The 23,642-nt window shown below is 59.4% G+C and overlaps 1 protein-coding gene across 2 annotated transcripts; it reads right to left on the bottom strand.

The window, feature by feature from the left end:
- Positions 1-8,374: 8,374 nt before the first annotated feature.
- Positions 8,375-23,391, bottom strand: ZNF653 (zinc finger protein 653). Of its 2 annotated transcripts, none has more exons than XM_061190413.1 (9): positions 23,093-23,391; positions 19,612-19,655; positions 17,461-17,676; positions 11,858-12,469; positions 11,538-11,718; positions 11,322-11,433; positions 10,074-10,188; positions 9,087-9,186; positions 8,375-8,802 (listed from the first exon to the last, which is right to left on the bottom strand). In XM_061190413.1, exons 1-9 carry the CDS (start codon positions 23,389-23,391, stop codon positions 8,625-8,627), a joined length of 1,857 nt encoding a protein of 618 aa, XP_061046396.1. In that variant the 3' UTR covers positions 8,375-8,624. The 2 variants fall into 2 exon arrangements, with proteins under 2 accessions (XP_061046396.1, XP_061046397.1); XM_061190414.1 differs by having other exon boundaries at positions 8,650-8,802; positions 9,087-9,203.
- Positions 23,392-23,642: the final 251 nt, after the last annotated feature.

Below are 23,642 nucleotides of genomic sequence, written 5' to 3'. Positions count from 1 at the left end.
GATAACTCTTCGCTGTGTGTCCTTGGATATGCTCCTTATCCTCCTGGGGCCTCTGGTTCACTTTGCCGAAAATTCAAAACAATTAGTAATGGCTATCTTAAGGGCCATGTAGAGAAGAATTTTAAAGCCATATCTGGGCTCAGAACGAAACAGTGCTGGGATTGATTGGTATTGTCTGTCATGGGCATGGGAAGGGAAAGTAGCCAGCATTTCCTTAGGTCTTCTCCTATGTCACAGTTGGTGAATACGTTGCCCTTACCTAGAAACCCAAATAGATTGGTAGAGTCTTCCTAGACAGATGAATTAAGAAGGATTTAAAGCTATATTCAGTTTCAGCAGGAAAGATGACTGTGATTGATTAGCAATATCTGTTGTGGCCACAGAATTAGAAAGAGCCAGCAGGTACACATCATCTCAGCCATCCCTGCCCCAAAATTCAATACCATAATTGTTCCCAAATATTGCGCATACTATGTGCCAGGCACAGTGCCAGGCCCTCTACAGGCAATGTTTCTTTTCTTTTTCACCACTCTGAAAGGAGGAGGGTTTTATTACCCCTGCTTAAGAGATGCTATGGACTAAATGCTTGTGCCCCTCCAAATTCATATCTTGAAACCCTGCTCTCCAGTGCAGTGGTATTTGGAGGTGGGGCCTTTGGAAGGTTATTAGGTCATGAGGGTGGAGCCTTATAAAAAGGGACGGGAGAGAGAAGATCTCTCTCTCTCCACCATATGAAGACAGTGATAACACAGCTGTCTACAAACCAGGAAGCCGGCCCTCACCAGGAGCCGAATCAGCCCACACCTTGATCTTGGACTTCTCAGCCTCCAGAGCTATGAGAAATACGTGTCTGTTGTTTAAGCTACGCAGTTTATGGTATTTTTGTCAGCCTGAGCTGAGTAAGACAACAGATGTGGAAAGTGAGGTTCAGAGATGTTTGAAAAATTACCAAAGATCATGCAGCCCATAAATGGTGAAACAGGGATTTGCGCATGAGCTTTTCTGATTGGGCATCTGTATTTCCAACTTCCACTGCCAACCAAGACTAGTGCTGGCTCTAACACTTCCCAGCTGTGTGTCCTCAGGTATGCTACTTAACACACTTTATGCTACGACCTCTGCTCCACTTTGTTGAAAACTCCAAATCACCAGCAGAGTGACCAGAGACCCATCTAAAGCCAATTGTGGGTGCAGCTGGAAAGCATTCTGGGATCAGTTAGCTATGTCTGACACAGGCAGTCATGAGAAGTGGAAGCGGGCTTGTCTTGTCCACAAGACAAGCCCTGCCTCATAATGCTGCTATTAATAATCATCCCGCTCCATTGACACCTACCGTGTCAGGTACCAGGGAAATAACTCAGAGACGTTGGGTGATATAAATGGGGAAATTGATTTCAAACCTGGATATGTTGGACTTCAGAGCCGTTTTTAATGACTGGCCAATACACTGGGGGCAGCTCTGCCACCATATAGCTGTATGTCTTCAGGGACAATCTTAGTTCTTCTTTGGGCTTCTGTTTCCTTGTCATTTATTCTTATTTAAAGGATAGTACAGAGGGTCAACTCCCCTGCAGCTCCATTTGGCTGGGAGTGGCTGTCTGGGGGAGCTGCCTGGAGGATTCTTCTTCTTCTTCTTCTTCTTCTTCTTTTTTTCTTCCATTTTTGGCCACGCCATGTGGCTTATGGGATCTTAGTTCCCAGACCAGGGATTGAACCCAGGCCCTCGGCAGTGAGAGTGTGGAGTCCTAACCCCTGGACCACCTAATTCCCTGGAGGATTATTCTGAAGCCACAACCAGGCTCACCAGGAACACAAACTGGATTGCTTAGCAGTGTCTGCCATAGGCGCCTGAAATATAGCAGTAATGTACCCTCCACACATCTGCATCCTGGTCTTGTAACGTTAATACTTTACGAACAACATGGCCATGTATTGAGGGCCTGCTATGTGCCAGCCAAAATTCTTTATGTGAAAATTTCCAGGCAGTTCTCCCAAAATTGAATGTTATGGGACTCTTTTCTTCATTTAACAGATGAGAAAACTGAGTCTCACTGAAGGAGGAGGGATTTGCACAAATTTGGGTAGCATGTAAAATGTGGACCAAGAATTCCAATCCAGGGTTTAGACTCTAGAGCCCACTCTCAATGAAAAGGCCAATTAAAAAAATAATAATAATAACAAAGCAAAGGAAAGCTGAGCACCCACTCTATGCCAAGCCCCGGGCAACACTACATTTAAACCCACTTTGGGGGCTTCCCTGGTGGCGCAGTGGTTAAGAATCCGCCTGCCATTGCAGGGGACATAGGTTCGAGCCCTGGTCCGGGAAGATCCCTCATGCTGTGGAGCAACGAAGCCCGTGCGCCACAACTACTGAAGCCTGTGCACCTAGAGCCCATGATCTGCAACAAGAGAAGCCACCGCAATGAGAAGCCTGCACACTGCAACGCAGAGCAGCCCCCGCTCAATGCAACTAGAGAAAGCCCGTGCACAGCAATGGAGACCCAGCGCAGCCAAAAATAAATAAATAAATAAATAAACCAAAAAGAATAAACAAACAAACATAAACCCACTTTGTTGGCCGAGTCTGCTCATTCAACTCAACAAATATTTACTAGGTGCCACCATATGCCAGCTGCTGGCTCCACCCTCCTGTGTGTCCTCTGACACTCATGTTGCCTCTCTAGGTCTCTGCCCCACTACTAAAGATATGGCACAGAGGTCCCCCATGTATGGGGAGATGGAGTCTGAATTCCTGTCTGGGCTCAGCGAGCTAGAATTCTGTGATTGGTTGATAATGTCTATTATGGGAGCCCCAAAAGCAATCAGCAGTACATAAGCCACTGTTTCAGGACACATCAGATTCCAGCTTTGGAAGCCCTACTATGTGTCAGGCCCTGAGCCTGTGCTGTTTTCATTGCCTTTCTACAACCACCCTGAAAGCTGGAGATCATCTCCATTTCTCAGATGGAGAAATTGAGGGTAACTGGGACCTGTGACTTGCCCAGGATGACGGAGGGAAGTAGTAGTGATGGTGTTAGGGTTTGACCCCTTGATCTGATGACCCTAGAGCCTACAGGGTTACTGGTCCTCCACCCCCGGAAATGCTGTCCTCAACTTGCGTGGGGTTTAGAGGTGACTGGGGGGTTCCCACTCGGGATCTTGAGGCCCAGCCCGCTAATCTCACCACCACCTCATCTCCCTCCCATCTGTGCCAGAGCTTAGAGGGATCAGTGTCGCATTTCCTCCGAGGCTGAGCCGGCTGAGCTGCTAATGGGGATCGGATTGGTGGAGGCCACACCCGCCCTGCCTCAGCCCACAGCAAATGCGTGGCCTGGGATGACACAGGGATCACAGGGACCTTCGAGGGCTGTCCCAGAACAGGGATAGAGAGGTGAAGTCAGAGGAGAGGAAGGCAGATCAAAGATGGAGCAAGGGAACCTCCCCTCCCACTCTCTCCAGCTCTTCCTCTGGGTCTCTCCCTCTTTCTGTTTCTCTTTCCCTCTTTTCCCCTCAGTTTCTCTCTCTTCTCCTCTGTCCCCATCTCTCCCCTCTGAACGCTTCTCTTTCTCCCCCTCCCTCTCTCTCACCCTTTCTCCAACTCTCTTGCACCATTATACAAACATCTGACATATGGATTTTGCAATGAACACACCTGAGGTTACTTGCTGTGTCAGACCCCCTTGGCCCCCAGCTGTGCCCCCTGGCCCTAGTCACAGTGACAGATGCCTGGGTACTGGCAACAATAGGGCATTGAGTGGCTATGCATGGTAAGGCTGGGCCACCACGTGGTGCTAAGTGAGCCTCCTACTTCTGGGCCCTTCTCCCTCCATGCAGGGCCCTCACTGTCTCAACTCATCCCCTCACTTCCTCCCAGCCTGTCCCCATGATGGGTCTCTGCCTGAGTACTCTCCACCGGAGTGACCAGGACTCCAAGGGCTTCAAGGCCCTTGTGTGACCTCTGACCACACCCTCTCCCCTTTGTGCATCAGCTTCCCTTTCTCAAATGAGGGCACAGATCGGAGCAATGTATGCTGGACTGCTATGGGGGTGCTGAGGGTCCTCAGGAGGCCTCGCTCACGTTCCTAGATCAGGGTGAGCAGCGTGAGGCACAGAGAGGGGAAGGAGCTGCCCTGAGGTCACACAGCAGAAAAGGGTGGTCTCTCTCAGGCCTTTCTCAGAGCCAGGTGGGTGGGTCCCAGGGTCTAGTAGGGGAGAGGCCCAGGCGTGGAGGGAGTGCTGAGCATCCCCCCACCCACTATGCTCGTTACTACTAGAAAAAGAGATCCAGAAAGAGACACAGTGTACAGAGACACACACACAGAGACCCGAGAGACAGAAAGACCGGAAGAAGGAGGCCCCGGCGCCAGGACCAGACAAAGGACGCTCGGCAGCGCGGGGAGCAGAGTCGCGCGGCGGGGGCGGGGGTGGAGCTGGGGTGGGTCTAGAATTGGCCAGCCCCGCCCCCGGGATACGCCCGGGCTGCCAGTGGAAATCCGAGGGCTCGGAAGAGGCAGGGCCCCTGGGGCCCCTGGGGCGGGGCCTAGATGGGCGGGGCAGGGGCGTGGTTAGTAAGGGCGTGGCCGGGCGTGGCCGGGCGCTCGGGAGCTGACCAGCTCTGTGGCTGCTGAAAGCCCCGAGCGCGGGGCGAGTGGCGCGGGCGGGCGGGCGCGCTCAAGGTCATCCCGCGGCCCAGAGCTCTGGCGGGGTGGGGCGCCTGAACCTGACCTAGGGGGCCTGCCTGAGCCCCTTACCCCATCCCCTGGGGGCGGGGGCCCAGGAGCGGCGGAGCATCCCCTACGAGCCCTCCTCTCCCCTCCCCCTCCCCGCAGCCTGAGGCGCCCGCGCGAGGCTACGGCCCGCGAAGAAGCGCCGAGAAACAAAGGGACGCGGCGGCGGTGGCGGCGGGCCCGCGGGGCCGCCGGGCGCGCCCCCTCCTCTCCCCTCCCCGCTTGCCGCAAGGTCGACGGGCTTGAGGACTAGACGCTCGGCTCCAGGGCGCGGTCGAGGCCCAGGGCGCGCGATCCGACGCCACCCCTTCCCTGGGGCTCTCGGGGACTCCTTGCCGCCTTGTCCTGGCCCAGCACCAGTGATTGGGGCCCTGCGTTTGCCTGGGAGGCCTGCTGGGTCCGGGCCTGGATGGAGGAGGCATCCTACGCCGCGGCGTCCCCTCCCCCATCAGGCCTGCTGAAGGGGGGGCAATCCCGCCCCCAGGGCGCCGTAGGATGTCCCCCGAATCGCAGCTCGATTCCCTAAGGCCTCTCAAGCCAGACTCTAAGAGCCCCCAGCACTCTGGGCGCGGCTCTGTCCACTCTCAGGCCCCGAGGCTCGGTCCTACCCCCCCACCCGGGCCTAGCTAGGCCTGGTCCTACCCCCCCTCCCATCTCTTCGGAGCCTGTGCCTAACCCCTCTCCGACCAGGTTCCCTCTCAGCGACAGGGGAATACCTACAGTGACCATTCTTGTGTGCCCGGCGGGCGCGGTCCGTGTTGAGGGTGGCTCCGGGGGTCGTGCACTCCTTGGGGGGCGCTCGATGCTCACGCCGGGGTCCTGCCCGGGCGGCCTCTGGTGCGGCCGCTGCAGAGGTCTCGGTGAGGGCAGCGACTCCCTCGAGGGCCGGGGACGGGCCCGAGCCCGGGTACGCGCGCGCGGATAACCGGGCCCCGGGGTGGCCTGCGGGCGGCAGGGGATGGAAAGAGGGAGCGGGCGCGGGATTGAGAACGCCCCCTGCGCGGCCCCGCGGGGCCCGAGGAGGTTGCGCTTCCCGACAGAGATCGCTGCGCTCTGCCTTTCGCCGCCGCCCCTCGGCCCGGCCCGTCTGGTCCCCGGTGTTCAGTCCTCTCCCCTCGCCCGCCCTCCCTCCCTCCCTCCGGCCCGCGCTGCGCGCTCCGCGCTCTGGGCCGCGCCGCCGCCGCCCCCAGCCCTTTATAGCAGCAGCTGCCAGCGCCGGCGTCGCTTATTGGCTACGGCAACCGAGCCCCGCCTCCTCGCGGCGCCCGACGGCGCGGCAGGTGGAAGAGAGGGCGCGCTGGCCAGGACTTCGCACGCCCAGAAGGCAAGTCCTGGGGGCTCGGGTTGCCAGATTCGGGCCCTTTTGCCCTCACGGATCCTACTTCCTGCGTTGGCGCCCTTTCTTGGGCGGGCTTTCTGCCCGGAAGACAGGAAGGGTTCCCCTCTGTCCAGCACCCAGAGCTGGAGGAGCAAAGCGGGCGAGGAGGTACCGATGGCTCGACTGTACTACCTTCAGGAGGTGCTGTCCACCAAGAGCACTGCAGAGGGACGAGGAACCTAGACTTCAATGAGCAGATGCCTGGGTCCCCACGTTTGGGAGGACCATATGTAGTCCCAAGACCAAGGGAGGAAGGTGGGGGTGGCTGGGGACCTAGTCAGCCTGCAGAAGGAATTGGGACCCTGTGGATTTTGAGCAGGCTAGGTGTCTCTAAGGTTTAAAGGGGGTGGGGAATGGGCATCCCACAGTGCAGGGGCACTGCTCCAAAGGGAGTGAAGAAGTTTGGGGCTCAGGGTTCCAGGCAAACCCCTTTGGTGCCCTGCAGACCCAGGAAACCATCGGGCCATCTCGGACCCCATAAACTTCGGGTGGACGGTTTTGCCGTGTAAATGTCCTGGCTTCCCGGGCTGGTGATTGGTCCGCCAGTGGAGTCCCGCTCCCTCTCTGCTAAGCGGGACCTGGCCTCTCTGTCAGGCGATAGGGGGTGGCGCAGTCTCCTCTGGTGTGCGGGCGCGAGTGCACGTTTTTGTCGGGGCGGCCACCAGGCGCGAGGAGGTGTTCTCACTAGAACACTAGGGGAGCCTTTGAGTGAGGCTTCAGCACCACAGACAGCGGTCCGACGGCCCTGTCCAGGGCGCTGCGGGCTGCGTAGCCCGGGTCCCCGAACCCGAGAGTCGCAGTCCAAACTCTATCCTCGTCCGTGCACGCCCTTTTAAGCTCCAGAGTGTCCGAGAGTGCCATCAAACCCAGCGAGGAAAGCCTAATTTGACCAATCAGGGATGGCCCCCAAGAGGACCAATTGAGGGAAGATGCCTTCGAGATTGAGCCAATGGGAGCGCGAGCAGCAGACAGCGCTGCCACGACGATGGAAAGGGAAGGCCAATCATAATGGCCCGCGCAATCTGGGCGGTGGCGATGCGGATCCCCCGTTGGCCCTTCTTGGATTTGCCAGGGCGACCTGGCTGCCGACCCCGGGGACCCCGAGCGATGGCTTGTTCCCCATCCCGTGTTCCTCCTCGCTCCTGTCGGATCGGAAACTGTGCTTGTGCCGGGAAGGAAGCTACTCCTGGGCGCGCAGACCAGGCTGCAGTTCCCATGGAAACTGCTGGCTCCCGGTTGTGCGGGGATAGCGAAAGGGGACTGAGCCTTGCGGGGAGGCTCGCGGGGGCGGCCCCAGTAGCCGGACTCGCTCATCCTCGCCAACTCATCCGTCCCCGGCTGGGGTAGCTCCCAGTCCGAAAAATAAAATGAGGCCTAGCTGCGGCCCCGCCCCCACGAGCTGGTGAGGGGCCGGCGGGGCCATTCTGCGCGTGGCGCCATAGAGCTCCCCCGGGCACGTGCCCTGGCTCGCGGCTGCGGTCCCCGGAGTCACGTGGCTGCGGCCACCAGGGCCCACGAGGTTTGCGCGCCATCTGGCGGCCGCGTGGCCTGGAATCGCTCCCCGTCCCTCTCCCAGGAGGCCCGCATAAGGAGGAGGAGGCGGCCTCGGCATCATCCTCCGGGAAATGGGGCCAGGGCAGTCGCCCCGCCGCTGCCAAATCCCCTCCCCCGTCTTTCTTCTTGTTCCAGGAACACGCCGAGCCCGTTCCACCTCGGGGCTTTGGCACTGGCTGCTCCTTCGACCTGGGATTTTCCGCCCCCGTCTTTCTTCAGGGATGGAACTTCTTTGTCATTCTGGTCTATGCTCAAAGGCCTCCCCAGAGAGGCCCTCCCTGACCACCAACCTAAACAGCACTCCCAGGAACTAGCATATCACTCTATTTTCTGCACGGCGCTTGTCACAGCTGTAGATGTTTTACTTAGAGGTTTACTGGACATCTCCCCAACTGCTTCCTGAGCTCTCTGAGGATGAGGAATGACTGTTCTATGAGGGATTAGGAGAGGGAGTCAGGATCCTGAGACCTGGGAGATGTTCAGTAGCCTCCAGGGCCCCCAACCTTCCACACCTGACCCTGTCAGAGGAGGGGGTGTTTAGGGTTGCCAGGCCCAGGTAGCCGAGGCAGAGCGGAGGTTGCCAGGAAAGGGCAGGAGCGCTGCCTGGTGCGTAGGGGCATCTGCCCCTGCCCCCGCCTTGCTCGAGAAGGAAGCAGGTTGGAGACAGAGAGGGGCCCACCTTCCCCCAATTATCCAGGCCTAGGGGAAGAGCAGCTCCTTTCTCGCTCTTTAATCTCGTTCTGCTCTCTTGACACAGTCCCAGCAGTGCAGCCCCAGGTGCCTGCTCCAAAACTCGGGCGGGGTGGGGGGGGGACCTGCCCTGAGGGCCCAGCCCTGGAGCGGGGCAGGGGCGCCTCCTTCTGGCCCGAGGTCCTGGCGGCTGGCCGCGGCTGTCCCGGCCCTGGCAGACTCGGGCATGGTGTCCGATCGGATGAATAAATAGGGGCGGTCAGTGGTTGGGTGGATCAGGCGGGCTTGTGGTCCGGGTGGCTTTTGAGCGTGTGGAACTTGACGCTGTCCAGCTTCTCGAAGCGCTTCCCGCAGCGCTCGCACGTGAAGTTGTACTGCACCTCGGCTGTGTGCTTCTTCATGTGCCAGTTGAGCGACGCGCGCTGTCGGCACTGGTAGCCACAGATCTCGCACCTGCCAGGGAGCACGCGGGAGGCACGGGGTGGGGGGTGGGGGGCGGGGTCAGAGAGGGCGGGGCAAACGGGAGCAGCACCGGGGAGGGGCCGCCTCGGGGGCGGGGCCCAACCACTAAGGCTGGGCAGACTCCTGAAAGGGGGGGGCACCATCTGGGGTGGGAGCTCTCTGGAAACCCCACGGATGCAACGCTGGGGACGTCGCCCGCCCTTGGGAGCTGCCCTGTGAGAGTCCAGGCCCGGATGCCCTCCCTCCCAGCCCCTGGCGGGAAGCCCGTCACTCACTGCAGAGGCGTCTCGCCTGTGTGCGTGCGCCGGTGCACCTCCAGGTGGTTTTTCCTCTTAAAGGACTTGCCGCAGGTTTCACAGGTGAATTCACGGACACCTGGGGGAGACGCGGGGCTGAGCAGGCCGCCGTCGAGAGAGGGGTTTGTGGGGTCACTGCGGCACTGCCGAGACCCAGTAGTGCGCAAGGCCTCTGGGCGCAGGCAGACTAAAGCCCACATCCTCTGGGCGCGAATGCCGACTATAATAACTAAGGCAGCTAGAACGAAGGACAGCTACGGCCTCGCATGAGGCTCGGAGGCTGCCCAGGAACGCGGCTGGGCAGAGCAGGAATGCGAACTCGGATCCCTGAGGTGCACAGGGTGCAAACTGCCAAGCTAAAGTGGGCCTGAATTTGACTCTAATGTTTCACGTATTGGGGCGATCTCACATAAAAATCCAAAGTTCCGGCCTCTCGAAAAATCTGAAGCCGTGCCCTCCTGCTGGGCATAGGCACCAGCGCTCCCCATGAGGCCCGCACCCTGTGTCCTGGGTTAAGGAGGCGCCTGGAGCAGACGGAACAGAAATCCTGTCCCAAGTTCACTTCCCCCCCCCCCCCGCCCACCTGGGGTGGTTCACTGTCCCCCCCCCTCAGTCCTGGAACTGAGTCCCACATGAGAATTGCTCATCGAAGTGGGGAGGCCAAGGGCCAAGTTGGGGAAGAGACAGCCAACCCCTGCCCAGCTCCACATGACTGAGAATAGCAGATGTCCCTGTGACCCGTGTAGAGACAGCTTACTGACTACTTGGGAGGTGCCCAGTGGGCACTAAGTCAACCACTTTACTTCCAGCATCTCACACCAGCCCTTGTGGTGGGCATGGAGGAGGCTCAGAGAGGGGCAGCCCGTGTCTGGGTTTCACCCCCTGCCTGCCCCAGCCCCGGCCCCAGCTCCCAGGCCCAGGCCACCGTGCCGCTGGCTCAAGCTGCCAGCCCCTCCCCGGCCTGACCTGAGTGGATGATCATGTGCCGCCGAAGGTGGTTGGATAAATAGAACTTCTTGCCACAGCCGGGGTGAGGGCACACCTTGGTCTTCCCTTTCCGATGCACAAGGTTGACGTGGTTCTGGGGGCAAGAGGGGCAGGAGTGGGGCTGCGGGTGCCATGGGCCCGCCTCTGGAGCTCCCCAGGGTGGGGACAGATGAGGGCCAGCTAGGGCTGGCCTCCCTGGAAGAGGAAGAGGAAGAGGGGTGCCCTTGCCCTTGGGCAGGGACTCCCAGATCCGAGCTGGGGGCCAGGGGCACAACTGGGATCCAAGAGCAGCTTGCTGAGCACCTACTCCAGCCGGGCTCTGGGCTGGGGCATCAGTCAGCCTTGTCAGAACCACGGGAAGGGGCTCAGCCATGAGCCCAGTTTGTGGATGGGGAAACTAAGGCTCTGGAGGCTTAGTGGTTTGGCCCGTGTCGCACAGGTGGGCAGTGGCAGGGCTAGGACCGGAGTCCAGGGCTGTCAGCCCCACAGTGGCACTTTGCATAGTGCTAAGCTGCCCCTAGCGCCTGGAGCAGGCAGCCCCCGAGTCATTCATTCTTTTGTTCTTTCATTCTTTAACTCACTAGCACAACTGCTCCAGCGCCCAGCACCAGGCCTGGCGCCCGGTAGGTGCTCAACATGTGCTTAATGAAAACATGACTTGGCAAATTCAAAGTTCTCCTGGTGCCACATCCTGCGCCAGGAGTGGGGATGTGACGGGACCCTGTCTCTGCTCTCAGGGCACCCTGTCCAAACCTCAGAGGGCAAACGGCAGGTATGTCCTGGTAGTGCAGTGACCCGGGGCTGGGGGGACTAGGGTGGGCTTCCTGGCGGAGGGGCGTCCTCAGTTGAGCTTGGAGAGGAAGCATCGTGAGCTGACAGGGTGGCCTGGACAAAGGCAGGAAGAGTTCAGGCGGCTGGAAGAGGGGTAGTTTATGGGGAGCCACCAGGACCAGGCAGGCCCCCAGGCTGTGCAGAGAGAGGCCGTGGCTGGTTGAGGAGGCAGGATGGCTGGGGCTGGAGAGCAGGAGGGGAGGGCACAGAGGTGACGGCTGCCTCTCTGTGGCTGAGGCTGAGATCAGCTGGGGCTGGGTGGGTGCATGGCAGGCAGGCCAGTGGCACCTGGAGGGGCCGGGTGGGGCCCTCCACGAGCCGCACTGCCCAGACCCGGCGCGCAGGCAGCCCGACACAGAAGCAGTCCCACCCGGCCCACTTGGATGGCGGCCTCACCTGGAAGCTGCTGAGGGCCACGTAGACCTGGCTGCAGCCCTCGTAAGGGCAGTGGAACATCTCAAGCAGGCCATCGGCGTCCATCACCCGCGATCGCTTGCTTCGCCGCCTCCTGGAGGGGAAGGGCCCATGGCGTCGGGGCTCTGACACCAGGAGGGCTGCGGGCCCGAGGGCCGCTCCTCGTCCCTCCTCTCCCCCGCCTGCCCCGGCACCCACTTCTCGGGCTCCTTGGGGATCTCATAGATGATGGCTGACATGTCGCTGCCGTCCAGCTCCTCCCCGTCTGCCTCTGCCTCGGGCTCTGCGCTCTCAGGCACCGTCGCAGCCAGCTCTGTCAGTTCTGGGGCCACCGGTTCCTCCTTCTCCTCCTTCTTGAGCACGTACAGGTCCTCCTTCTCTACGGGGGTGGACACAGGGTGGGTGTCCGTGGGGACTAAGGCTGTTGAGGAGCTTCCTCTGGGGCCATTACTCGTCCTCCCCTTCCCAGGTCCCATCATGGCCCCCCCAACCCCCCAGACTGGCACGGCCCCCCAGACCTTTCTTGGTCTCAATGCCTGTCATGGCGGCGGGGTCCATGGTGCTGGGCTGGCTGCCCTCTGGCTCTGTCTGGGTGTAGGTGGCCACACCCTCCATCATGGCGCAGGGCACCTCGTCACCCAGGCCCCCTCCGGGGGCACCGTTGCCTGCTGCCACGTTGAGGTGGATGCCCTCGGCCGTGAGGGCATCGTAGCCGGGGCCGGCAATGATGATCACCTGCGAACCGGGCACCATGCCTGGCATGGGACAGCTGGCCACCACCTCACCCAGTGCCTCCTGGGGCACGTTCTCAAAGAGGGTGCTAGGGCCCGGGCCCACTTGCACGGGCACTGGCACGCACACCACTGTCTCCAGGGCTTCGGGTCCGCTGCTGGCCGGGTTGGGGCACAGTGGGGTGCCCTGCTCAGCCAGGCTCTCCACGTGGTGGACATCGAAGGGGATGTGCATGCCCTCCTGTGTGATGAGCCCGCTGCTGCCCGCTGGGCTGGTGGGGGTAACTGCCGCCATTGCCACTGTCGCCTTGGCCTGCTGGCCCTCGGGGGGCTCCTCGGAGTCGGAGCCGGAGCTGGAACTGGACGAGTCAGAGCTGCCGGCCACCAGGCCATTGCCCACTGTGGTGACAGAGGAGAGGGGACAGTTACGACAGTGGCGGCAGCAGCTGGCATTTCTTGAAGGCTCCCCAGGGGCTGAGCACCGTGACTCCCCTACCCCCATAAGAGCGGTCAGCTCGGTCCATATCCTCCACAGCTGCCCCTGATCCTTGAGATGCTCTCCTGACTCAGCCTCTAGACCCACACTCAGGTCCCTGGCTCCTCCCTGGTGGCCCCTTCTCAGCCTCTTCTGTTCTTACGGGCCTGGGAGGCTCTCACTGGGGCCTCTCCTCAGCGCTCCACTCATCCCAGGGTATCCACCAGGCTCATACCACCCTCATCCTTGACACCAGCTGGGTGTCCAACAGTTCGATTCAGTTCTGACACTATCTGTCCGGAGACAGTGTCAGACCCTGAGGGTGAAAGAGCTCAGTCCCACAAGACTGCCCCCACTTCAGATGCCAGTCACAAGTCCCGGGTCACCCAGACTTCTGGCTATGAAGTGGAGGTTCCCACAGCGGCCTCCTCAGCTTTGGTAGTTTGCTAGAACAACTCACAGAACTCAAGAAAGTGCTCTACTTCTGATTACAGTTTTATTATAAAGGATACAACTCAGCAATGGCCGGATGAAGAGATACACAAGGGAAGGTAATTGGTGGGGGGGCGGGGGGAGGTTGGGGGTTGCCACGGAGCTGCCATGCTCTCTACAGACACGTCTATCTCCCAGCACCTCAATGTGTCCACTGACCTGGAAGCTCTCGGGTCACTGTTTAAGAGTTTTTATAGGGACTTCCCTGGCGGTCCAGTGGTTAAGACTGCACGCTCCCAAAACAGGGGGCACGGGTTCGATCCCTGGTCGGGGAACTAAGATCCTGCATGCCGCACGGCGTGGCCAAAAAAAAAATAATAATAAAATAAATAAGAGTTTTTATAACCCAGTTACTAGCTCCCATCTGCTCCTGGGGGCTGGGGGTGGGGCTGAGAGCTGCCACCCTCTAACCCTGGGTTTGCTTTCTGGGGACCAGCCCCCATCGTAAAGCTATATAGGGGCCCCTCCCTGAGTCACTTCATTAGACTCAGGTGTGTTCCCAAGGGGCATCTTGCGAAAGGGGCTCATTACAAACACCGTTTACAAACTGAAGGTCTGTGGCAACCCTGCCTCGGGCAAGTCTATTGGCGCCATTCTTCCAAAAGCATTTGATCACTCTGTGTCTCTGGGTCACATTTTGGTAATTCTTGAAATTTTTTCATTATTATTATATTTGTTATGGTGACCTGTGATCAATGATCTTTGATGTTACTAGTGCAAAAAGATTGCCACTCACTGAAGGCTCAGATGATGGTGGCATTTTTTTAGCAATAAAGTATTTTTATTTATTTATTTTAAAAAATTTTATTATCTATCTATCTATCTATCTATCATTGGCTGAGCAGCATACTCGGCACGCAGGATCTTAGTTCCCTGACCAGGGATCGAACCCGTGCCCCCTGCAGTGGGAGTGCAGAGTCCTAACCACTGCACAGCCAGGGAATTCCCCAGCAACAAAGTATTTTTAAATTAAGGAATGTACCTTTTTTTTTTTTTCCCACAATGCTATTGCACACTTAATAGACCACAGTATAGTGTAAACATAACTTTTATATGCACTGGGAAACCAAAAAGTTCGTGAGACTCCTTTTATTTCGATATTCACTTTATTGCGGTGGTCTGGAATCAAACCTGCAATATCGCCTAGGTCTGCCTGCATCTATTTTTATTATACTGTCACCACCCATACCCCGGTGTCTCCAGGGGACAGTCCTCGCCCGGACCTCCCACGGAGCTGCAGCCCGTCACGCCCCACTGCTCCCTCTGAGGGGTCTCACAGGCATCTCAGACTCTGGGCTCCGAATCTTCCCTCAGAGAAAGGCTGCATGGCTCACAGACATTCCCGTCTCAGCGGGCGGCAGCTCTGCCCTTCCAGTTGCTCAGGCCAAAGTCCTGGGGCTCTCCTTACTTCTCCCTTTCTCTCACACCCACTTCCAATCTGTCAGCAAAACCTGTTGGCGCTGCTTCCAAAATACATCCCCAGGCTGACGGCTTCTCCTACCTCCCCCGCACACCCTGGTCACGGCCCCACCAGCCCTCTGCCAGGACCGTGCAGTTCCTTCTCCTGGGTGCCCCCGCTCCCATCCTTGCCCACCCCCAAGTCTGTCCTCCCCTCACTGGCCAGGGGGAGCCTGTGAACACCTGCTCAGGTCACGTCCCTCTTTGAGAATCTGCTCATTGCTTCCTGTGGAAGAGATAGGCCAGCTGCTCACCAGACCCCTGTCTCTTCCTCCTGACACCTGGTGGCCTACATGTCCCAGCATCCTTTGCCATTAGGTGTGCGATACAGCTGAGTCTCACCGGAATGCGGGGGGAAGTGAGCTGTGTTAGGTCACAGGAGCTGGGGTGCGTCTATCTCGGCAGCTGGCCTTACCTCAGTTAATGCCCTTCCCAACTCACTTGGCGTAGCAGCCAAAGCCCTCACCATGGCCACACAGCCTGAACATGTGCCCTTGTCACCTCCTCTCCAGCCCCACTGACCTCCCTTCTGTGCCCAGGGACACTAGGCAGGTTTCTGCCTCAGTGCCTTTGCACTCGCCACTCTCTCTGCCTGAACCCTCTTTTCTCAGACACCTGCGTGGGCTCCCTCTTTCACCTCCATCAGACCCTTCCTCAAATGGTATTTTTTCAGGGAGGCCTCTGACCACTTGGTCTCAAATAGCACCCTTTTCTCTCCTTTATTTTCCCCCCAATACTTACCGCCTTCCACTGCACTCTAGATTTTACTTGTTTATCTTGTTTACTGTCTGCTTCCCCTTTATACCGTAAACTCCACAAGGATGGGGGTCCCTGTGCACAGGCCCCAGTGCCCAGGTACACAGTGCTGCTTGGTACACATTGAGTGCATGTTTATAAAAATGCATGAACCCATGACCAAGGCTGTGATGAAGGCCAAGAGGGCTGGCATCTTACCCAGGTGTTTGGTGCTAATGTCCGCAAGCAGGGAGAAACTGGGGATGGGAAAAATGAATGACTGTCCCTTAAGTTACACACTTGTGACACAGTTGGGGTATGCTGTCTGGGTACTACGTGTTCTACACTCCCAGAGGGTCACATGGAGAGTGCAGGCTCTGGAGCCTGACTGCCGGGGTCGGATCCTGGTGCCCACTCCTCCGGCTGTGTGAAGGGGGGGTGCCTTATAACCTCTCTGGGCCTGGGGATAACTTGGTACCTACTCAAGGGGTGTTTGGGGTATTTAATGAGTAAATAGGACAGTAGGACTTACAGTAAGCACCCTATCAATGTTTCCCATTATCGTTATTATCCTAACGCCCCATCCCTGACTCAGCCCTGGGGCAGCAGCAGGGGCAGGGTAGGGGGATCGCCCCTCCTTCTAACACCCTGTAATCTGCAGGGTGGATTGAGCCCCGTGGCTCCACCTTGAAGGAGGGGGCGGTTGCCTAGTGAGTTGGGGGCATGGCCAGGGCCTGTGCCTGGATCCCCAATTACAGTGTCCAGCTGTTAAGCCGACACTGGACTTCTTGCCAGTTGATAATGACATTAATGACAGAATTGGCAGGGCACCCACCGGCCTCCCACAGTCCTGGTGCGAGGTCTTCTTACTGAGTGTGAGGTGGCAGGGCCGCCCTCGGCAGAGAGCTGATAAGGGAGCTGCTGAGGGACCAGGCTGGGACAGGGACACAGCCACTCCCTCACAGCAACCCCCCAGCCAGTGCCCAAAGCAGATCCGGCTAATTGATCCCAGCATTCATTCCTGAGAGCCCAGATCCAGAGGCCACTGGTATCAGAGTTGGGTTGGGCTGTCAGGGGACTCCTCTGGGTGCCACCCCCATCCCAGCCCAACCCAGTGCCAGATGGGCCAGTCCCATTACTCCCAGGGCCTTGGTTTCCTCGACTGCTAATGACAGGGCTGTGAGGAGGATTCAGGGTGGTTTGGGGCAGGGCCTGGAGTCGGGAGGACAAGATGGCCGAGGGGCTGGCTGCACACTGGGAGCCCGGCGGACACACAACGGGACAGCCGTTGGCTGGGGTGCCCACCTGGAACACCTCTCGCCCACGGCTTCCCCTCGGCCAGCTGGGATGCCACCTGCTCAGAGATGCCTGCCAGCGCGGGCTCAGCCCTGGTGACCGACCCCACCCTCAGCTCCGGCAGGGTGCCTGGCAGAGGGCCCCATGCTCCCCCTGATGCCAAGCCCCCGAGGCAGGCGGGCAGCCCCTCACCACCCATGGCATCTCCTCTGCTCCCCTACCAGGGCCAACTGGACCTTCACAAATGAGTCCCTCCCAGTCCTGAGAAGGACTCCAGCTCACGTGTGTGTGTGAGCAATGTGGGATGACAGGGGAGGGGCTGGGGCAGTGAGAGATGGCGAGGGTGGGGCCATGGAGTGGGGGAGAGAGAAAGGGATGAAAATGGGACTGAGAGAGTGAGATGGAGGAGAGACAGTGGGAAGAAGAGAGAAAAGGAAAGGAGATGCGAGAGAGAGAGGATGAAACACAGAAAGATGAAAGGGGAGGCTCAGGAACAAGAGAAAGCTCAAGAGCAGAGAATGAGGTGTAGGGAGAAGGAGAACAGGCTGGAGGGAGGGAAAGAGGATGAGGCTGCAGAGACAGTCCAGAACCTGAGAGAGAGCTGGAAGAAGTAAAGGAGGACAAAGAGGCCAGGAGAGGCCCAGCACCTGCCTGTCCCCCCAGCCGCTGAGCCAGGTTCCTGGACCTCAGCCCTGCCTGCGACTGACCTCAGGCCCAGATGGGCAAACCGCGCCACACCTTGGCTGTCCCTCCGCAAAATGGGGACCAGCTCTTGGGCTCTGCAAGGACTCAAAGACTGCAAGGCCATCCAGCACTAGGGCCATGTCAGCTGCTGTGAGGTCCGCGACGCTAGCCTGAGGCTGGCAGGGCCCAGGAGGGGCTGTAGAGCCCCAAACACCGGAGGCTACTGTGAGCCCTCCCCCCGCAGACCCACCTTTGTCACTCTCAGGGTCTGAGTCGCTGAGCGGCTTCAGGGGTGAGTGCAGGTCTTGGAAGTAGCGGTGCCCAGCCTCGCACTGCCACACAGCCGTGGTGTACAGGCCAAAGGTGGGGTCCAGCTCGGCGAGGTGCGGCTCGTAGGGGCAGCGGTGTTTGTGGTCCTCGTACCAGATCACCACGTTCTTCAGGCAGTTCACGTTGCGTCGCCGCCCTGCGCACGCGGGGCACAGGTAGGCATGAGGGGCAGGGCTCACCCCTACCCCCCTCTCCGGGCAGCACGGCCCCCAGAACCACATGGGTCTTATAGCTCTGGGGATTGAGATACCCTCCTGAGTATTATCCAGGCCTGTCCCCAGTTTACAGATGAAGAAACTGAGGCTCAGAGATGTGAGACCCGCCCTGGAGACAACAGAGACTGGCAGGGAATGTCCTCACTGTTCGAGTCAAGTCATATACATAGTAAAGCCTGGTGTACGGCAGGTGCTCACGCAACAACAGTCAGCTGCCAGTTACAGTTATACTCGTCCTCGTCAACTCAGCGTCTCCCGTCCGCACCAGCTCAGTCCCTCGGCCCTACTCTCCCAGCTCTCACCCCTGCCCCCGGCAGCTGACAGAGGGCGCCTCTGAACACTTGAGTCGGGCCACATCCCTTCTTACTCAGAATCCACCAGGGTGGACTTCCCTGGTGGTGCAGTGGTTGAGAATCCGCCTGCCAATGCAGGGGACACGGGTTCGAGCCCTGGTCCGGGAAGATCCCACGTGCCGCGGAGCAACTAAGCCCACGCACCACAACTACTGAGCCCACGCACCACAACTACTGAAGCCCGTGCACCTAGAGCCCGTGCTCTGCAACAAGAGAAGCCACCGCAATGAGAAGCCCGCGCACCGCTACGAAGAGTAGTCCCCGCTCACCACAACTAGAGAAAGCTCGCGTGCAGCAACGAAGACCCAACGCAGCCAAAAGAAAAAAAGAAAAAATCCACCAGGGCTCCCACCTCAATGGGGGTAAGAGCCCAAGTCCTCCCTGAGGTTCATCAGGCCCTGTGTGTTCTGCCCTGTCACCTCCTGCGCTCACCTCCTCTTACTGCTCCCCTGGATCACTCCACTCTAGCCTCAGGGCCTCCTCCCTGTTCCTCAACTAGGGAAGCATGGCCCTGCCCCAGGACCTCTGCAAGGGCTGTGCCCTCTTCCTCTAGACACCTGCCTTGCCCCTCGCCCTTCACTCAGCTCTGAAGGTGTGCCCCTGACCTTCCGGGCTGGGAGATGACGAGGGGGCCCAGGAAAGGTCCTTGGGTCTAGGGATGGTGCCTGGGGCCGCCAACCCAGTGATGACCACAGCGACACCAGCAGCCACTCTCCGGCCCCCTCATCTCCCTCCCCACACCTCTCGGACTGGGGGTCTCAGTCTTAGCTCAGCTTCTGCCTCTGAGCACCGTGATAAGTAGAGGGGCTCACTGCCGTCAGATGGCCGTCCCTGGACCACCGGCCCTCACCCTGCTGGACATGGCCGGGGACCCACAGCCCAGGACTCAGGGGTCGTGGTCAGGGGTGGGAATACGCACTCCAGCCTCTGCTCTGACTGCCCACGCCCGGCTCCCCTTGAGCCTGGCACACCACACGCCCTTTAGGCCTGGGCACAAGCTGTTCCCTCTGCCCTGCCTGGCTCTTCCCCGGCTGACTCCCACGCACCGGGCAGGAGAGCAGGGGAGCAAAGGGGACCCCTCGGGCGACACATGGTCCTGGGTTTGCAGTCTGGCCCGGCCACTTTCTGGCTGTGCAGCCTGGGGCAGTGACTCAGACGTTTTGTGTCAGATGGGGATGATGAGGGCACCCCCGGTGGGCACAGCACAGGTTCGGGTCCCCTCCAACCCTTCCTATCCCATCCCCACCCCCGACCCAGGCTGGGTCAGACCCCTCCTCTGGGCCCCCCGGTGCCTCTACTTCCCCACCACAGCCCTGCTCAGCCTGTCCCCCGTCTTTCCTATGAGACGGCGGGCTCTGGGAGGGCAGGGCTGGGTCTGTCCCAGCCTGCACGGCTCCTGGCACACGCGGACCCTCCACAAGTGGTCCCTGAGGGAGGGAGGGAACCAACCACAAAGCCACTTACTCCCAACGCCACCTCCACCCTGGTTGCAGCCCCACTTACTTTTCTTCCGCTTTGGCTTTTTGGGGACTTGCTCCCAAGGCTTCCTGTAACAGAGAGAGGGGGCAGTGGGGAGTGAACTTGGGGCCTGATGGATGATGAGATGCCAATCCTGCTGGGGTAGAATGTGGGCTTCTGCTTCCTGGGCCAGGTCTACTTCCCTTGCCCCTTCACTTGGGCTCTCCTGCACCAACAGCAGCCCTAGCAGGGGTCTACTATCATCACCCACCTCACGGAGTGGGAAACTGAGGCCCTGAGGGTGAAGCTGCCTGCCCAGGGTCCCGTGGCTGGGGAGTGGATTATCAAGAGGGAGCTTATTCGGGAAGCCTGACCTAATCAGGGGAGACTTTAAAAGGGCCCTGCTGAAGTCAGAGACTGGGGGCTGAGAGCATGAGGGGGCCTGTGAGGGACCAGGACCTGAGAACGACCTTGCGGAGCTGAGAGCAGTCCCAGCTGATGGTCAGCAAGACCGCAGGCACCCCAGCTGTATAGCCCGGAAGAAATGGATTCTGCCAATGCTCTGAACAAGTCTAGAAGCAGATCTTTCCCTGGGCGAGCCTCTAGGTGACGTTGTGGCGCGCTGATACCTTGATTTCAGCCTCCTGAGACCCTGACCTGAGGAGCCAGCTAAAATGTGCCAGACTCCTGACCTGCAGAAACGTGAGATGATAAATCTGTGGGGTTTTAAAGCCACTAAGTCTGTGGTCATTTGTTACCCAGTAGAACAGTCATGGAGTTGACTTCGGACTACCCCCTCCAAGGACCTGCAGATCCTGGCCCTGAGGCTGGCCCAGAGCCCTGGGGAGATGGTTGGGCCCTAACTGCCTGCTCTATGAGGGTCCTGACCCTGCAGCCAGCTCAGGCCCAAAGGCCACGCCATCATGTCCGCCTACCTCTAGGGCCTTCCCCGCTCTGCCTGGGTCCCCATACCCTGACTGTGTGTCCCAGTGAGCCATGGCCTTGGGGAGCCCAGGGCAGGGCCAGACCCTAAGGCCAGGGGCCCCCATGGCCTCCCACACCAGGATGGCCACCAGATCTGCCAAGCAGGTTCCTGACCCTACGTGGCCCACTCAGCTGTGGCCCAGCACAGGCTCCAGGCAGGTGCTTTGGAGCCATCTCTCCTGGACCTGCTAGGGCCTCCCTTTGCCTTCCTGCCACCATGCTTCAGGGTCTGCCCACCTGACTCAGACTGCTTCCCTGCTCTTCCTCTTCTAAACCACAGCAGCAGGCTCTGTGACCCTGGGTGAGTAACCCTGCCTCCCTGTGCCTCAGTTTCCCCATGTATAGTGTGGGCTCATAACAGTACCTTCCTCATGGGGTTGGCGTGGGGTCATATGCATTGTAAAGAGCCTGGTAATTAAGAATCACTCAGCAAATGGTAACGATGACCATTATGATTCTCAATATTATCACAGAGCCAGGCACTGGAACATGGGTCTCCTCGCTGTGGCTGGGGCCACGCTCTTGCCACCAATGTCCTGACAGCCGGTCCAGGGTCTCTCCTCAGCTCCACCGCCCACCCTAACTGACTCTTGTCCAGCCTGATAGCAATCCTCAGCCCCCACACCCCATGGCTAGCCCAGGACAGCTCCTCGGGGCTCCTGCCAAGGCTCTGCCCTCTGCCCAGGAATCCATGTCCCCTTGTACCATCCCAGGAGCCTCTGTCCCCTCCCAAGGCTCCACCTCCCCTCCAAGGGGCCAGACTGGCTGCCTAGATCCTCACCCAAACCCAAATCCAAACACCCATGACCATCTCCACCCATTCATAGCCTCGCCATGGCTGTACCATCCCAGAAGCCTCTGTCCCCTCCCAAGGCTCCACCTCCCCTCCAAGGGGCCAGACTGGCTGCCTAGATCCTCACCCAAACCCAAATCCAAACACCCATGACCATCTCCATCCATTCATAGCCTCGCCATGGCTGGGGTGCGGGGAACGCCACATCGTGGTGGAGACAGACTTGGCGTCAGTCAGATCCGAGTTCAAGTCTTATCTCTGCTACTGACTGGCTGTGTGACCTCAAGCAGGATTGGTCCCCTCTGAGCCTCAGTTTTCCCATCTGTGAGGTGGGGATAACCGCAGTGCCTCCCACACAGAACTGCCATGCAGTTTGAAGGAATAAATACCCCTTAGTGTATTTTCCCGACTACTCATGTGCCCCGGGGTCAGGTTTTGCCACACACTGCCTGGGTTGTCTCAGTGCCCCTGCCCCAGTCCTGCACAGCTCCCACACACCTCCAGCTTAGCCAGACAAGCTTCTGTAAATACCACTTTCAGCTTCGGAACCTCCAGGGGCTCCCTCTGGTCAGTGGTTCTCAACTCCAGCTGTGCATCAAGTCTCCCTGGAAGCTCTTCAGAAAAAAATACAGGGTCTGCAACTCCACCCAGACTAACTGAATCAGAAACTCCAATAGCTGGGACACTGGCTTGAAGTTTTATAAGCTCCCAGCATTTCCTGCCCTGCTCTTGGGCATATAAACCAGCCTGCCACCCTGGGGAGGGGGTGGGTACAATTCAGCAGGTTCTGGTTGATTCTTGGCCCTCAGAATCTCCCCTGAGAGAAACATGTGAATGTGTACAAGTGAAAACCAGGGCAGAACAAGGGTTTTGTTGCAGCACTGTTTGTGACAGGAAACAAACATCATCATAACAGCTAATATCCGGACTGCTCACTATGTGGCAGGCACTGTTCGAAGCCCTCTGCTGTATTTTAACTCATTCAATCATCACACCAACCTATAAGGCAAGAAGAGAAAAATTCCTTCCATACTGCTCGTTCTTGAGATTGAGATCATGCAAAGGCCTCTGCCCTCCACCTGAGCAGCTAACTCGGGGTTTCCTCTTCACCTGAGTCTCCCTGGACAGAGGTGATCCCCAAGAGCCAAGAGATTTAGGGGAGTGAGATCTGGATTGTGAGGGGTGCTCTGGGAGTGTGGGGCCTCCCCAGTGGCCCCATTCCAGTGTGGGAATGGGGCCACACGCAGTCCCAGGTGGGTCACTGGAACCTCATGAGGGGTAGGGCTGGGTGGCCCGGGGTGTCCAGTCACAGCCCCAGGCTACACTGTGGGAGTTTTAGGGAATGAAGCATGTGAGATTCCGGGGACCAGCAGGGACCTCGGGCCCCTCAGGCCTCAGGAGGCGGGGCCGCCCCTCCAGGGACTGGGCCGTTAGAATGCTTGGAGGTGGGGCCCGTACCAGGATTGGGCAGCCAGAGCTCTAGGGGGCAGGGCCAAGCGCCCAGGAGGCGGGTCGAGAGGCTGGGCGTATCCTAGGATTGGGCAGTCGGAGCGACGGAAGGCGGGGCCGCGAGCCAGGCGCGTCCCAGGACCAGCAGTCGGAGACCCAGGCCGGCAGTCGGGGCGCTGGGCGGGGTTCACAGGTGCCAGGGGCGGGGCCCTGGGGGCGGAGTGGGCGGGACCAGGCTCAGCGGGGGATGGGGGCGTCTCCTCCCTCGCTCCCTCCCTCCGTCGGGCCGGGCCCCCTCACCCGTGGCGGCTGCTACGTTGGCCGCGCTCCAGCGAAATGAGGTAGGCGGCGAGCTTGGCGTCGCTCCAGCCGCTGCGGCGCCGCAGGTCCACCCAGGGCCCGTGCGCCTCGCCCAGGTACACGCGCCGCACGTCGTACTTCTTCCGGGACTCGAGCCGCCGCCGGGCCCGGTCCGACTCCGTGAGCCGCGGGCGGCCCCGCGCCTTGCGGCCCGCCGCGCCCTCCTCGGCGGCTACCTCCCCGCCCGCTCCCGCCTCAGCCTCCGCCTCCGCCTCGGGCTCCGGCGCCCGCTCCGCCATCCCCCCCTCCCTGGTTACCAGCCTCCCCCGTTGTTAGGAGCCCGGCCGGAAGTGGCGCGCATGTTCCGCGCCGACGGGAAATTTCTCGTGGACTCTCACTGCCTCGCGGCGCCAAAAGAAGATCGAGAGCGGAAGCTGCGCATGCGCGCAATAAGCGCCAGCAACAACGCACTCTCCCCTTACTCCCTTCTGTTAAACTTTCTGAGTAGGCAGAGACGGAAGGGGTAGCTGAAGGTTTGAAGCTGATCCGG

The sequence above is a fragment of the Eubalaena glacialis genome, chromosome 4 (genome assembly GCF_028564815.1).
Source record: "Eubalaena glacialis isolate mEubGla1 chromosome 4, mEubGla1.1.hap2.+ XY, whole genome shotgun sequence".
NCBI lineage: Eukaryota > Metazoa > Chordata > Mammalia > Artiodactyla > Balaenidae > Eubalaena > Eubalaena glacialis.
Note: the sequence above shows the minus strand (reverse complement) of the source record. Positions and strands in the feature narration are given on the sequence as shown.